The sequence below is a fragment of the Heterodontus francisci genome, chromosome 35 (assembly GCF_036365525.1).
Source record: "Heterodontus francisci isolate sHetFra1 chromosome 35, sHetFra1.hap1, whole genome shotgun sequence".
Classification (NCBI taxonomy): domain Eukaryota; kingdom Metazoa; phylum Chordata; class Chondrichthyes; order Heterodontiformes; family Heterodontidae; genus Heterodontus; species Heterodontus francisci.
Window position 1 is genome coordinate 39,203,621 of NC_090405.1, and position 15,934 is coordinate 39,219,554.

Below are 15,934 nucleotides of genomic sequence, written 5' to 3' on the forward strand. Positions count from 1 at the left end.
ATGGTATAGAGAGATTCTAAAGTGCATCCCGTTAGTAAATAACTTACAAGCTTTTATTCTTCCTCCATTATTGCAGTGCGTCAGAGACTCTCAAAGGCTACCAGATAAAGTGTTGAGCGTTGTGGAGAATTATCCTGAAATGGAGACTCAGATCCACCCCATCGAACAAATCCCACTTCTCATTAAGAATGAGGATTCCTTCACGAAAATAGTAGTGGATTCTGTTCTTGGCATCGATGGAACTGTGTCCCGTGTCCTCTACCTGGCTACGGGTAGGTCCTGCCAGCTAATAGTTTGTATAAGAAGATACCTGATTTTGCCATTTTAGGTTACTAGATGCCCAACATATCAATTGACAACTATACCAATATAAATGGATGTGTGGCACATTATAGAATCATAGAATGATGCAGCACAGAAGAAGGCCATTCAGTCCATTGTGTCTGTGTTGTCTCTTTAGTAAAGCAATCCAATGAACCCACTCTCCTGCTCTTTCCCCATAGCCCTGCAATTCATTTTTCCCTTCAAGTATTTATGCAATTCTCTTTTGAATGTTATTATTGAATCTGCTTCCACCACCCATTCAAATGGATGTTTGTGATAGTGGAATAATGCTTCAGGTCCTTCTTTGAGTGAAACTGTGAGGAGGTGGGTGGGGTCTCATCATTTTAGATCATTTCCTGAGGTGGGATTGGGGAATATAGTGTTTGTTTGTAGTGCCAGTGTCCTCATTTTTTTTTCTATTTTGTTTTTCTACTCCTGGAATTTGGCTCCCTACAAATTATGTGGATAAACTTCATGCTGGAAAGTTTGGGATTGATTAACATACAAGCTCTTTGTCGAAAAAGGAGTATTAGTACTAAGGATATATATTGGCTGTCTTTGTGGTATCTTGTCTATATTACCAATAGAACTAACTAATATAGACAGGACAGCGGATTTTCCAGTAATCAGCAAGGTGTAGTAAAGGAAGAAATGACTTAAATTTATATAGTACCTTTCACATCCTCAGGATGTCCCAAAGCATTTTACAACCAAGTAATTACTTTTGAAGTAAAGTCATGGTTAATTAGGGAACTTTTGAAGCCAATTTGCACACAGCAAGTTCTCTCAAATAGCAATGATATAAATGACCAGATAATCATTTTCACTTGTTGGTTGAGGAAGTTGTCCAGGACACCAGGAGAAACCTCCTGCTCTTCTTGAAATCGTGCCAGAGGATTTTACTTTACATCCACTTGACAGGAACTTAGTTTATTCTCTCACTCAAAAGACAGAACTTCTGACAGTGCAGCACTGAGCAGGACTTGCACCCACAACCTTCTGATTCAGGGATACCCACTGAGCCACAACTGACACCTGAGATATTCTAGTCTCATCACATAACTGAAGTCCTTCATCACTGGTATCACTCTGGCAAATCTTCTCTTCACCTCACCCTCTCTGAGAATAATTTAAAAAAAGGTTTACCAGCAGTTGTTTAAGAGCTCTTGATAACGAGTAACTCCTCATTCATTTCCCCCAATCCCAATGTCCTCCCAGTACATCATGCTGTCCATTGTTGCTGTACATCCGATTTGATGAAAATGAACTGACCTTATGCTATATTGTGAGTCTCTTTCTTTCAATACAGGTTTCCTTCTCCTTAGCCACAAGAGCTAAATTGCTGGAGTTAAATCATGAGATAAAAGGGTGAATTATAACTGTCAGGGGTAGTGGTAAACTGATGATATTGGCTGCCCAATATAAATTCTACTCATTTTCTGTCTACTGACTTCAGTCAGGCTGTGTATATAACCGAGGGTCAACCTGCTACCACCAGTTCACTATCAGCTCAAGAAAGTTCAATTCACCCCTAAAATAAACTTGGATTCCTTTCTCTTGAACAAATAATTCTTAACAATGCATGGGAACACCATGCCTCCAAGTTCCCCTCCCAAGTCACAGACCATGCTGACTTGGAAATATAATCACGGTACCTTCATGGTCGCTGTGTTAAATCCTGGAACTCCTTCCCTAACAGCTCTGTGGGTGTACCTACACCACATGGACTATAACGGTTAAAGAAGAAGACTCACCATCGCCTTCTCAAAGGGAATTAGAGATGGGCAATAAATGCTGGCCTTGCCAGCAATGCCCACATCCCATGGACTAATTAAACAAAAGTGTGGGAGCTATTCTTCAAAGGAGCGTTTTTGGTGCCTTGGGAATTTTCGATGCTATGGTGTCATGGGCCAGTGACACGGTGATAGTTTTGCAATACGATGGTGCATTTGCATACGAATTGAGTGATGGTTAAACGCTGAGGCAATTTACAACATAAACATAGTTTGATACCCCTGCGAAAGAATTATGATTTGAAGCTTACGCCAGGAGCTCATCGGGATTAGGTAGTAATTTACCTTCTGGCCTTGCATAAATTATGATCATAAAATTGTGAGGAAGGAATTCTATTCTGATACAGATTAGCCATGCTCTAATTAAATGGTAGGACAAGCTCGAGAAACCGAATGGGCTCCTTCTGCTTCTGTGTTCCTAAATGGAAAACTTGATTCAACTGGTATACCGAGCGTAATCTTTATCTTATCTAGTATTGGACATGCTGACTTTTGAATGAGGTGTTAAACTGAGGCCCCATCAGCCTTCTCAGAGGGAAGTTAAAGATTCCATAACAATGTTTTGAAGAATAGGGGAGTTCTCCTGGTGGCTTACCCAACTTTTATCCCTCAACTAAGTGAATCCAAGTTAATGATTACCATTATATAAGTCAGATAATGCGATTCATTTGTTGCAATTAAATGATATTTTAAGAATATTGAAGGCCTAGTTTGTCATGTTGGGATCCTTGTCCCTTCTAGAGATTTCAGCCCTAGGATGTCATGCCATGAGGAATGTGAATTCATATTATTTTTACATTTTTGAAAACTTGGGCCTCTTTTTTTTCCCCACAGGAGATGATAAAATCCAGAAGGTTCTTGAGGCTAATCATTCAACTTTCACCATTTCAGAACTTGAGGTTTTGAAGGAGCCAGGACCCATCTTATCAATGTCTCTTGACTCTGAAACCGTAAGTGCAAAGGTCAATGGTCAGCGTCCTGACCTGGAAATGATAGTCAGCAGTAACATCGATAAGAAATAATTTTTCTCTGAAGAACAGGACATTGAAAATAGTTTTTATTTTCTTTCTAGAAACTTCTGTACATTACTACTGCCAAAGAGCTGGTTCGGTTCCCACTGGCGCAATGTGAAAAATATAATAAAAGCTGTGAAAGCTGTGTTATGGCCAGAGACCCTTACTGTGCATGGAATGCAGCAAAAAAAGAATGTGTCCCCATCTCATCTGATTTTAGGTAGGTCTTGAGAACAGTTTTTATATTTTATATATTTTAAATCCCTTATGCTACTTTTTTCAAACCCTCTTCTTCCTCATCTCATAAAGGAACCTAATCTCGGCTGAAACCCCTGTGGAATACTGAGGGTGTGCTGCTGTGTTGGAAATGCTATCTTTTTGATGAGACATTAAACTGAAGCCCTGTCTGCCCTCTCAGGTGGATATAAAAGATCCCATGTCACTACTTCTATGAAGGGCAGGGAGGGTCAGGGAGGCCCAGTGTCAGGCCCAAAATCTTTTCCCTCAACCAACATCACTAAACACAGATTATCTGGTCATTATCACTTTGCTATTTGTGGGAGCTTGCTGTGCAAAACTTGGCTTCCTCATTTTCCACATTACAACAGTGACTACACTGCAAAAGTACTTCATTGTATGTAAAATGCTTTGGGTCATGCTGAGGTTACCTAGAAATACAAGTTTTTCTAAGCCATCATCATGTGGATTTCACGATGAACTCATCGTGCATCACTGTAGAGGTCGTTCTACAGTGGCAACTGCAGGAGAGGTTTCCAAGCCAGAGTGCTTGTTCCGGCCAGCACTGTGTCCACTACAGTGTCCAGTACAATGCCCACTATAATTACACAGTACAGTGCCCATTATTTAGTACAGACCAGGGATTGAACTTGATGTTGCTGAACTGGGAGCCAGTGTAGGCCAGCAAGCACTGGAGTGATGGGTAATCGGGACTCAATGTGAGTTAGGACACAGGCCGCAGAGCTATCCTCCCACCAAAATATTTTGCAAAACAAGACTTCTGAAAGCAGAGAATCTGGAAAACAGTAATTAAAAGGAAAGTTATTTTTAAATGGAAGTCTAACACTGCCCTGTCAGTCTCTCCCTTGTGACCCGTGTAATGAGGTTAATTAAATGAGTGCTGTTTAGGGCTGTGAAAGTAATATTGTACTCGCAACTAACCACACAGAGGGGTAGACTGCAGACTGTGCACACTCACCAACCCCAGCACACAGACTAAACTTGATATCATATTTCTTTTTGCAGATATCTTATCCAAAATCTTGAAGATGGTGATTTCACGAAATGTTCTCCTGGAAAAGGTAAGGTTGCTTTGAGAAATGATCCAGTGATTTGCACTGTCATTGCTCTGGTCACAGTTTCAGGTCTCCATTCACTTCAAAGTTATTACTCACAGGCACAGAGATTATGACTATCACTTGATTCAGTGAGTGGATAATTTCTTGGTGAGCAAATCAAGTACAATGGTGCAAAATAATCAGAAACATTTCTAGCTAAATTACATACACTTTGGTGAGATATTGTTAAGCTAATCATTTCTGCTTTTAAAATTCAAAACATTTCCATTTTTGTTTTTGTTATGAAACGACACCCACATTTTTTATCCTTTTTAAATACTTGGAGTTCACCCTCCCCGCTGCCTCCCCCCTGCCCCCCCCCCCAATTTTCATTTGCCCAAAGCTGGCCTTTTTTCACCTGCTGGCTGGCAGGATGCAAATAGGGCACGTGGGTGAAAATAACCTGGACCTCAAACTGATGACAGCTGTTCTGCCCCTTCACCGAAAATGCCCTCCCAAGTGGGGAAATTTTAACATATTTCTCTGGTGGGAAACCTATGAGATTGGTTGGAAGGACAGTTTGACACCTCACCCGAATTTTACTCCCCCTTGAAGTCAGTGGAGTGCATAATTGGGTCAGTATAAAGCCAGTGTACCACCCGATCCCAAGGGGTTCTTCCTTCTCCTGTGAGCTAGGTTAAAATTGTCACCACCACCACCCCCCCCCCCCCCCCCCCGGCCCGGCCCCAGGAACAAAAACATATCATTTGCAGATCACGATTAGTGCAGAGTTGTAAAAAGACAGTGTCTGAGGCAAAGATCATTGCACAGTAGTTTGAATCTGAGGAAAATTCAGAGCCCTGGGGAGATTTCAAAGCAGTGGGATTAGTTTGGATTGCTCTTGCAAAGAGATTGTATGGATATGATGGGGCAAATGGCCCCCTATTGTGTTGCAAATGTTGTGGTTCTTTGAGTTGGAATGAACTAATTGTAAAAACAGTTTAAGACAGAAATATGTAGAACCTCAACAGTTCAGAAGGCTCAGTTTGTTGACGACAGTTTTAACAAGACAGCAAACCAATTATTTCTGTTTTCTTCCTCCTAGTTGAACGTTTGCATTCCTCACAGAGAGGCAGTGAGGATACGGCCCCCTTTTTCCCCCTGGAGGGACATGGCCCTGTGTACCTCCCATGTCCAAAGCAATCATATCATGCAGATTACTCATGGACGGTGAATGACAAGGTGCTGCGTTGTTCTTTGAATGAAGATGATTGCCTGCTCTTCGTTAATGACCTTTCTGAAGCTATTGCTGGTGATTACAAATGTACTTCAAATGAAGAAGGACATGAACTGCTTCATGCTTCTTATCGGATTCACAATACTGGATCTTCAGTTTATTTATCCAGATACAGTGTTGCTTTGTATTCTGTTCTGATAACAGTTGCAGCTCTCCTTTTGCACTGAATTTGAGTAATGATTCACTGTCATGTCCTCTGACAAGAGAGATGTTCAAGTTTCCTGTTTTGATTGTTGCTGGAAAGTAACGTGTATTGTTCTACTCTGAATTCTCCAACTTCCATGGTCAAGTGACCTGCCAACACCCCAGGGTCTGAATTTCAAATGAATGACCTTGGTGAGATCTGCTGGTACCTGTGGAACACAAGTCCTCAACTTTAATACAGGAAGGCAGAAAGTTTGAGGACAAGCACACTCCATTATTATCTGTTTGAGAATTATGATTTAGCCCTTGAAACCTCCATTCCCCCAAAAAATTAGCAAAACAATGTTCCTTCTCTTATCTGATGGTTAAGTGAATGGAGGTTTCAAAGATTAAATCTGAAACCATTCACACATTTACATCTCAGCTCTTTATTCCCATGGAGAGGGCAAATTTTTCCTAAGTGTTCACTCCTTCAGTACAAATCAGGCTGGTGATTGTCTTGGCTTTTAGAGATAAGCCAGGGAACTACAGACTATAGACTGAAGGAGGGAATCTATCTCCACTTGGAGAGGCAAAATTTGATTCGGAATAGTCAGCATGGCTTTGTCAGAGGGAGGTCATGCCTAACAAATTTGATTGAATTTTATGAGCATGTTACCGGGTGTGTAGATGAGGATAGTGCAGTTGATGTAGTTTACCATGGATTTCAGCAAAGCCTTTGACAAGGTCCCACATGGGAGACTTATCAAGAAAGCAAATGCACACAGTATACAAGGTAACTTGATAAGGTGGATTCAAAATTGGCTTAGCTGTAGGAGACAGAGAGTGATGACAGACGGCTGTTTTAGTGACTGGAAGCCAGTGTCCAGTGGCATACCACAAGGATCTGTGCTGGGTCCCCTATTGTTTGTCATTTATATAAATGACATAGATGACTATGTGGGGGGTAGGATCAGTAAGTTCGCAGATGACACAAAGATTGGCCGAGTGGTTAATAGTGAGGTGGAGTGTCTTAGGCTACAGGAAGATATAGACGGGATGGTCAAATGGGCAGAAAAGTGGCAGATGGAATTTAATGCTGAAAAGTGTGAGGTGGAAGGAGTAATGTGACACGGAAGTATTCAATGAATGGCCTGACACTGGGAAGTTCCGAGGAACAAAGGGACCTTGGCCTGTTTGTCCATAGATCTCTGAAGGCAAAAGCGCAGGTTAATAGGGTGGTGAAAAAGGCATATGGGACACTTGCCTTTATCAATCGAGGCATAGATTACAAAAGCAGGGAGGTCATGTTGAAGTTGTACAGAACTTTGGTAAGGCCACAGCTGGAGTACCGTGTGCAATTCTGGTCGCCACATTGTAGGAAGGATGTGATTGCATTGGAGGGGGTGCAGAGACAATTCACCAGGATGTTGCCTGGGATGGAACATTTAAGCTATGAAGAGAGGTTGGATAGATTTGGGTTGTTTTCGCTGGAGCAGAGAAGACTGAGGGGTGACCTGATCGAGGTGTACAAGATTATGAGGGGCATGGACAGGGTGGATAGGGAGCAGCTGTTCCCCTTAGTTGAAGGGTCAATTACAAGGAGTCACAAGTTTAAGGTGAGGGGCGGGATGTTTTAGGGGGATTTGAGGAAGAACTTTTTTACCCAGAGGGTGGTGATGGTCTGGAATGCCCTGCCTGGGAGGGTGGTAGAAGCGGGTTGCCTCACATCCTTTAAAAAGTACCTGGACGAGCACTTGGCACATCATAACATTCAAGGCAATGGGCCAAGTGCTGGCAAATGGGATTAGGTAGACAGGTCAGGAATCTTTAATGCATCGGTGCAGACTGGATGGGCCAAAGGGCCTCTTCTGCACTGTATTATTCTGTGATTCTTCTGACTGCTGTTTTAACAGAGGTATTAACCTAAGATTTAGGAACAGAGGAACATCTTCTCGAACCTGTTCCGCAGTGCAGTTTGACCATGGCTAATCTGTGTCTTAACTTAATTTACCTGCCTTGGTTCCGTAACCCTTAATACCCTAGCCTAAATAAAATCTGTCAATCTCAGTTTTGAAATTTTCAATTGACCTAGCCAACCTCAACAGCTTTTAGATGGATACAGTTCCAACTTTCCACCTCCTTTTGTGTGAAGAAGGTCTTCCTGACATCACCTCTGAATGGCCTAGCTTTAATTTTAAGGTTCTGCTGCCCTTATTCTGGACTTGCTCATCAGAAGAAATAGATTCTCTCTACCTACCCTATCAAATCCTTTAATCATCTTGAACACCTCAATTAGATCACTTCTTAATCTTCTATATTTAAGGGACTACAAGTCTACTTTAAGTAACCTATCCGAAAAATTTCACTTTAAGTACCCTACAGAAAAAATTTTGAAGTGGCTTGGATAAGAAAAAGCTATTTCTACTGTTTGGGGAGTGGGGAAACAGAGGGCAAAATTTCAAACCAACACCAAGACAATTAGAGGAGAAGTTAGGACAATTAGTTTTTTTATGCAGAGGTTTGTTAGCACTTGGAATGCCCTTCTAGAACCAGTATACTGGACACAAAATAATAATAGTCTGTAAAAGGGAAGTGGATAAAAAATTGAATAAGAAAATTTAAATAGGGCAATGGGGAGAGGACAAAATGGACAGATTACCAGTACAGGTGATGGTGTGCAGAATACACTATACGATTCTATGATTCTGATTTTACATTCTTCTTTTAACTAACCTGACCATCATGCTGAACTCTCCAGAGGAAATTCCCTCCCCGCTCACCCTCAGTTAAAACTGCCCCATGCTTCTAATTTTGCATATCTCTTTTAAATGAGCAAAAGGGAGGGGGTGTGAAATCCCAGAAACATGTTGACCATTCTCCCGGTATGATCACCAATATTAATTTCTAAACAAGATCTTTCCTCCTGTTGAACTTCCCTGTGTAAAACTAGGCAGTTCCTGGGTGTCAAGTGTATAATCTAGTCGGCAATTCATCTGATTTTCTTGATGAGAAATCCACCAGCAATCAAATATGGAAATTGCGAAGTTGAAAATAGTCTGGAATATTTGTGGAGAGGAACCAGGGATCTATGTAAATCTGAATATTTTCAGTTTTCTATTGTAAGGATAACAAACATGCAAATGGTGTAAAGAGCTGAAATAACTTGAGGTCGGGCAATCGCCTTTCATTTGTGTTTATCTACTCACATTGTCTTCACTGAGAGAGCAGTGAGAAAGTGAAATAGACTTCGTAGCGGTTAGGTACAACTGAGTGGCTTGCTAGGCCATTTCAGAGGGCATGTAAGAGTTAACCACATTGCTGTGGGTCTGGAGTCACATGTAGGCCAGACCAGGTAAGGACAGCAGATTTCCTTCCCTAAAGGACATTAGTGAACCAGATGGGTTTTTACAACAATCGACAATAGTTTCATGGCACAATCGACAATGGTTTCATGGCCATCATTAGACCAGTTTTTTTTAAATTCCAGATTTTTTATTAAGTTCAAATTCCACCTTCTGCTGTTTAGTTTAGTTTAGAGTTACAGCACTGAAACAGGCCCTTCGGCCCACCGAGTCTGTGCCGACCATCAACCACCCATTTATACTAATCCTACACTAATCCCATATTCCTACCACATCCCCACCTGTCCCTATATTTCCCTACCACCTACCTATACTAGGGGCAATTTATAATGGCCAATTTACCTACCAACCTGCAAGTCTTTTGGCTTGTGGGAGGAAACCGGAGCACCCGGAGAAAACCCACGCAGACACAGGGAGAACTTGCAAACTCCACACAGGCAGTACCCAGAATTGAACCTGGGTTGCTGGAGCTGTGAGGCTGCGGTGCTAACCACTGCGCCACTGTGCACGAACCCATGTCCCCAGATGAATACCCTGGGTCTCTGGGTTACTAGTCCAGTGATAATACCACTATGCCACCGCCTACCCTAGGTAGTTGTGGTTGAGGCTATTACCATAGATGCACTTAAGTAGAAGCTGAATCAACAAATTAGGGAAGAAGATGTGTTGATAGGATGAGATAAAGAAGGGTGGGAAGAAGCTTGTGTGGAGCATAAACGCCAGCCTAGATCTATTGGGCCAAATGGCCTGTTTCTGTGCTGTGACGATAGTGTTGAGAGTGTTCTGCTCTAAGGTTGCAGCTCTGGGTGTCTTACATTGCCTGCAGGTGTTAAACATGCTCCACTGATGGCCCATTGAGTAAATGTATCTCAGACTATGCTTCTGAGATGCCCAGACTGGAGGATCCCAGGTTTCATCCATGATTTCACTTCAGCTAAGTTGGGGGCCTGGATTACGAACGAAGGATTCAGCAGTTCAGGGCCAGGAATGGGACAATCAGTCAGGACTGCTGTCCAGTGACTTTTGGTAGACAGAGTGAAGGATGGGTGAGGACAGGCTCCGCTATGATGCACGCACAGTTAAATAGTCACTGCGCAGACTCGCAGCTAAAGAAAGATTATCAGTGCATGGTACCAGAGAGATATCTGCCCCTTGTGAAACCGGGCACTGGGTGTTTTCAGGAGAGAAAATTGGGAACATTGAGTGCATTATAACCGAAACTGTGTAACAAAGCTAACATGTAAGTGGGATCCTCTGGACTAGATCTTTTCGACGCATCTTGGTAATCCATCTCTGTTTAATGCTAGATCATATGGTTTGGGAAGCACATCATTCTCAAAAGAGCCCAATTTCAAGCCCCAATTTGGTACAGTGTAAATCGTCATTTCAGCTCAAAAAATGAACTCATTTAGAAAACTAGATGGGTGGTGGCTAGGGTTATTCTGGATGGCTGATCTAAAATGGGCTAAATGGCCTTCCTTCTCTGTAAGCATCTTGTGAGCAAAAATTCTCGGTAGTTTGGGAATGTTTGCACTTCCGCAGTCAGTGTGAAAATGTTATTGTAGATTGATTATTGTGACAGGAGAACTGCATGACTGCAAATGAAACCACATGTGACTTTGAGACACCTGGTTAGACCGTGCAGTGTGAGCTGCTTCTGGGTTTGTGACTGGCCTTGTGAAATCTAAGCAGAGCACAAGCCTATGGGCAGTCTGATGCTGTGTACATTCCAGCGTTAGTCATGGCATAGAGTCCTCAAGTGTTTTTAAAGATGGATTATGACCTTTAGGTTGCACGGAACCTTCTAAATCTGAGTGGCAAGAGCTGGCTGTTTGTTTCCAATGATGACAGCGATGGAAATAATCAGACGGTGTTGCTGAATTGCAGGCATTAGGCAAATAGCATCATCTTCTTCAATGACCATTTCATCTTCAAGCTGGTAGCTTTATTATATTTAGCTTGGTGATGTTTGATGAGTCACTGCAGATATCGCTTAGTACTTTAATGCATGTGCCTTTCTGCAAAGACAGGCCATTCTTGCCCAAACTACAAGTACAAGTAAGAATCGCGTAATAGCTACAGAGCTCAAGCATAAGCATTTTAACTGCAGCGTACAGTTGAGCAACATCCTCCATTGTCATTGAACTAATCAACTTTATTGACCCAACTTCATTGAACCAGCAGCAGTGCTGATGTCCGCAGCCTTGTTTCGAAGGAAAAGATTTTCTCAGGGCTGCTTTCATTATATAGCAACAACAACTTGCATTTATATCGCACCTTCAACATAGTAAAACATCCCGAGGCATTTCACAGGAGCGCTATCAAGCAAGATTGGACACCAGACACAGGCCAAGTTCATACAAGTTCTTATTCTCAAACTGGCTCCTCACCACTCTAAATAAGTTTATATTTTCTCAAGCATTTTATCACAGTCACTTTTGCTTAAAAAGGATCATATAAAATTATTGTTTGCAGATAATCTCTTTTAAAATACAGAAAGATGTGCTTAAAATGCATTTCGGAAATGGTGACCACTTATGGCTATTTATAACTTTTTGTGAATAAATTGAAACATCTTAATATTTCCAACTCTGAATTCTATTTCCTGCACTTTAACAGATTGATTGTATGTTCTTCTACCTGCTCAGGGCTCTATTCCTTGACGTCCAAATACTGGCGACACTTTCGATGCTTTTGAAGAGCTGATGGACTGTCAGCTTTTTGCTGTCATTAACCGTCTGAAACACACAAATTTGAAAAACTTTGTTTTAAGCACTTTTTCTGCTGCACTACTCCTACTGTAATATCTTGCTGGCCAGAGCCTTGAGTGTGGGGATGTGTGATCGGGTTGGCAGTGGGGAATGAAGACCATCTCCTGCTCCTTTGCAGAATTCCATCTGGCTGACTTCGCTCTGATCTCTGCCCTCCAGTCTGTGTGGAGGTGTAGCTAATCTGTGCAGCGTAACTGGGTGTTACAATAAGAGTTGGAATCACAGACCAGAGATTGTGGCCTCTAATGAACCCGTTAGATTAAAAAATTGCACGTCACTCCACTATTTAAGAAAGGTGAGACAGGGAAACCAGGGGATTATAAACTAGTTGCCCTAATATCTGTTGTCAGGAAATTACTACAGTCTCTAATTAGGGAAAGAGTGATCGAACACCTTGAAACTTTTCAGATGATCAGGATTTCTAAAGGGTCGGTCACATCTGACTGAAATTTAATTGAAGTTTTTGAAGAGGTGACTAAAGTAGTGGACAGGGGAATGCCAATGGATGTTATATGGATTTCCAAAGGCATTTGATAAATCTTTCTTAAGGGATTGCTAGCTGAAGCTGAAGCTCATAGAATTAAAAGCAAATTATTGATCTGGTTAATAAATTGGTTGAGTGGCAGGAGACAGACAGTAGGCATAATGGGCAGGTATTCTAATTGGCAGGATGCACCATGTCACATTCCACAAGGATCTGTGTTGGGGCCTCAACTTTTAAGTTTGAGATTGATGTTTTCTATTAAGCAGAAGTATGAAGGGATTGCAGCAAAGGCGGGTATCTGGAGTTAGATTACAGATCAGCATGATCTCACTGAGTGGCGGAACATGCTCAAGGGATTAAATTACTTTTGGCCTGGTTTACTAGTTTTTGTCAAGCTTGAGTGTAATACAACTTCATTGTTCACTGAAATTTTAATCAAGGTTTGTGATTTGCGCTTTGAACAACTTGCCAATAAAGCAAGCATTTGCCTTGTAACTAAATATGTTTCTTATTGTTCATACATCCCAAATGCTGAGAAACTGTCACAGCACAAAATGAAAACTCACAGACAAGCGATCAAACTTCAACCACTATGATTTCCAGCATTTGTGTCATTTAAAGTGTGACATGTTATCAGGCTGGGTGTTATCTTATATTTTACACTCTCTACCCTAAGTGTTGCCCTGTACCTAACATGCTATCACGCATTTAATGCTCCAGCCTGTGCATTATCCTGTATACAACCCATTCCAGCCTAGTTTGCAGTAACATATGCAACATCATGACCCCTTTAACATAGCAAACTACATCCTGTTTGTTATCTGATTGTCCTTAATGAAACTGCTGTAAAAAAAGAAATACGGAACTGAAAGTAAATTCACAACAAAGTCCAGTTTCATTTTAAAGTTAACTGTTTGTGATGAGCTGTTTTGTTCCAGCGATATATTCTACAATAAGACAGATTGTTGTACAGCAGGTTAAAGCAAGGAGGGAATCTAGGACTCTTCTTAATCACGATATTGACTGTCAGACAAGCAAGAAGACAGTGCTACAGGTGGTTCTGGTGAAGGACAAGTGACCTGAAGGCAGGAGAACACTTGAGGAAATGGTTTTTCTTTTTATTCATTCAAGGGAGATAGGGGTTTCATGGCAGGGCCAGCATTTATTGTCCATCTCTAACTGTCCTTGGTTGTGGTGAGCTGCTATCTTGCATAGAACTGAGTGGATTGCTAGGCCATTTCAGAAGGAAGCTAAGAGTCAACCACATTGCTCTAGGTCTGGAGTCACATTTAGGCCAGACTGGGTAAGGACAGCAGATTTCCTTCCCTAAAGGGCATTAGTGAATCAGATGGGTTTTTACAACAATCCAGTAGTTTCATGGTCACCATTACTGATGCCAGCATTTTATTTCAGATCTTGTTTAATTAATTGAACTTAAATTCCCCATCTTCTCTGGGGATTTAATTTCATGCCCTGAAATCATTAGCACCAATCTTTGAATTACTAGTTCAGCAACATAACCACTATGCTATCACACCCCCAATAGTGACCACCTAATAAGATTCAAGCTGAAAATGGATATAGATGGGTCATTCTCAAACAGCTGCTCAGTATCCAACTAAAGCATTAAAGAGAGAACCCTGTGGCTCTGTTCATTTGCCTTGTAGTGTGGCCTGGATGTCTGGGAGGGAAAAACCTCACTGCTTAATGTATTCTGAAGAAAAATGTTCTTGTATTCAATATATCAGATAGTGAAGTCTCGTACAAGTAAATCTTATTCTGTGCAGCTCTGTATATTCAGGTTCTGCAGGCAGCTCCTGTTGATGCTTGTCTGAGGCACGTGGTATCATAGAATTTTGCAGCACTGAAGGAGGCCATTCAGCCCATCGTTCCAATGCCAGCTCTTTAAAAGAGCCATCTAGTTAATCCTACTCCCCTGCTCTTTCCCAGAACCCAGCAATTTTCTCCCCTTCAGGTATTTAGCCGATCCCCTTTTGAAAGTTACTATTGAATCTGCTTCCAATACCTCTTCTGGCAGTGCATTCTAGTTCACAATAATTTGTTGTGTCTCTGTTTGGCCAATTATCTTAAAATCTGTGACCTCTGGTTACCAATCCTTCTGCCAGTGGAAACAGTTCCTCCTTACTTCACTCTTCATAATTTTGAACACCTACATTAAATCTCCCTTTAGCTTTCTCTGCTTGAAGTGGAACAGACCCAGCTTCTCCAGACTCTCCATATAACTGAGGTCCCTCATCCCTGGTGAATTCTGGTGAATCTGTTGTGCATCTTCTCTAAGGCTCAGCTTAAATTGTGTGGTACACTTGTGAGATGTTTCACCAGTGCTATTCTCATTAAAACACAGCCTGGTTCAGTTATGGAGGTCTTCCGCCAGCTAACAAATTTTTCTATATAGCATGTCATAGGGAGTAACAAACAAAGGAGGTGGGTGCGTTCAGGGTAGTGATGGCTGTGTTGGAGCACCAACAGATGTTCATAACGTACCCAAAACACACTTTGTGTGGTCCAATATATTCTGAGCTGTTCTTTTGCTAATTTGTAAGATATGCTAAGTTATTTTCCTTTATACCTGTGCATACTGTAGCTCCTTGCCCATTGCTTTGAAGCATGCTCCATACATATTGCATTGCACTTTTAAGAAATGCATTGTGAAGGTCTGGGTTAATCTAAATAAAAATCTTCTTGTGAGGTTTGATGTTGGATGTAGCATATGGGCAACAAGTGCAGAAATACAACAGTGCCTTTAATGTAGTCAAACCAAGATGCTCCACAGGAGCGTAACCAAACAGGATTTGACACTGAGTCAGGCCAGGAGATGTTTGTTCTGGTGTCTAAAAGATTGGTTAAAGCGGTAGGTTTTAAGGAACTTCTTAAAGGAGCAAAGAGAGGCAGAGAGGTTTAGGGAGGGAATTCCAGATCTTGGGGCTCAGGCGGCTGAAGGCACGGCTGCTAATGGTGGAGCAATGAAAATTGTGGATGCTCAAAATGTCAGAAATGAAGGAGTGCAGACTTCTTGAAGGATTCTAGGTCTGCAAGAGATTATGGAGATTACAGGAGGGGAGATGCCATGGAGGGATTTGAAAACAAGGATAAACATTTTAAAATTGAAGTGTTGGACTGAGAACCAATTGAACACAGGGGTGAAGGGTTAAAAACAAGAACTGCTGTAAATAAACAGCAAGTCTCTAACATTATCCGCATTTCGGATCTGGAGCAGTGGTTGGGGACACTGTGGAGCATCCGTGAGGCTGAGATCACCGTGGATTGCATGTACAGGGAGGAGGTTACACCGCAGGTAAAGACTGCTCAGGCAGAAAGAGAATGGGTGACCACCAGGCAGAGTAGAAGAACTAGGCAGGTAATGCAGGAATCCCCTGGGTCCATCTCCCTCTCTAACAGATTTTCCGCTTTGGATACTGTTGGGGGAGATAACTTCTCAGGGGAATGC

At 41.8% G+C, this 15,934-nt stretch overlaps 1 protein-coding gene across 1 annotated transcript in view; it reads left to right on the forward strand.

The window, feature by feature from the left end:
• Positions 1-9,015, forward strand: part of LOC137350633 (semaphorin-7A-like) — a 49,806-nt gene extending 40,791 nt beyond the window's left edge. The window contains exons 10-14 of the mRNA XM_068015398.1: positions 77-272; positions 2,952-3,067; positions 3,190-3,350; positions 4,394-4,449; positions 5,531-9,015. Coding sequence (XP_067871499.1) covers positions 77-272; positions 2,952-3,067; positions 3,190-3,350; positions 4,394-4,449; positions 5,531-5,889 — 888 coding nt within the window. The 3' untranslated portion in view covers positions 5,890-9,015. The remainder of the gene's footprint in view (positions 1-76; positions 273-2,951; positions 3,068-3,189; positions 3,351-4,393; positions 4,450-5,530) is intronic.
• The last annotated feature ends 6,919 nt before the right edge of the window (positions 9,016-15,934 follow it).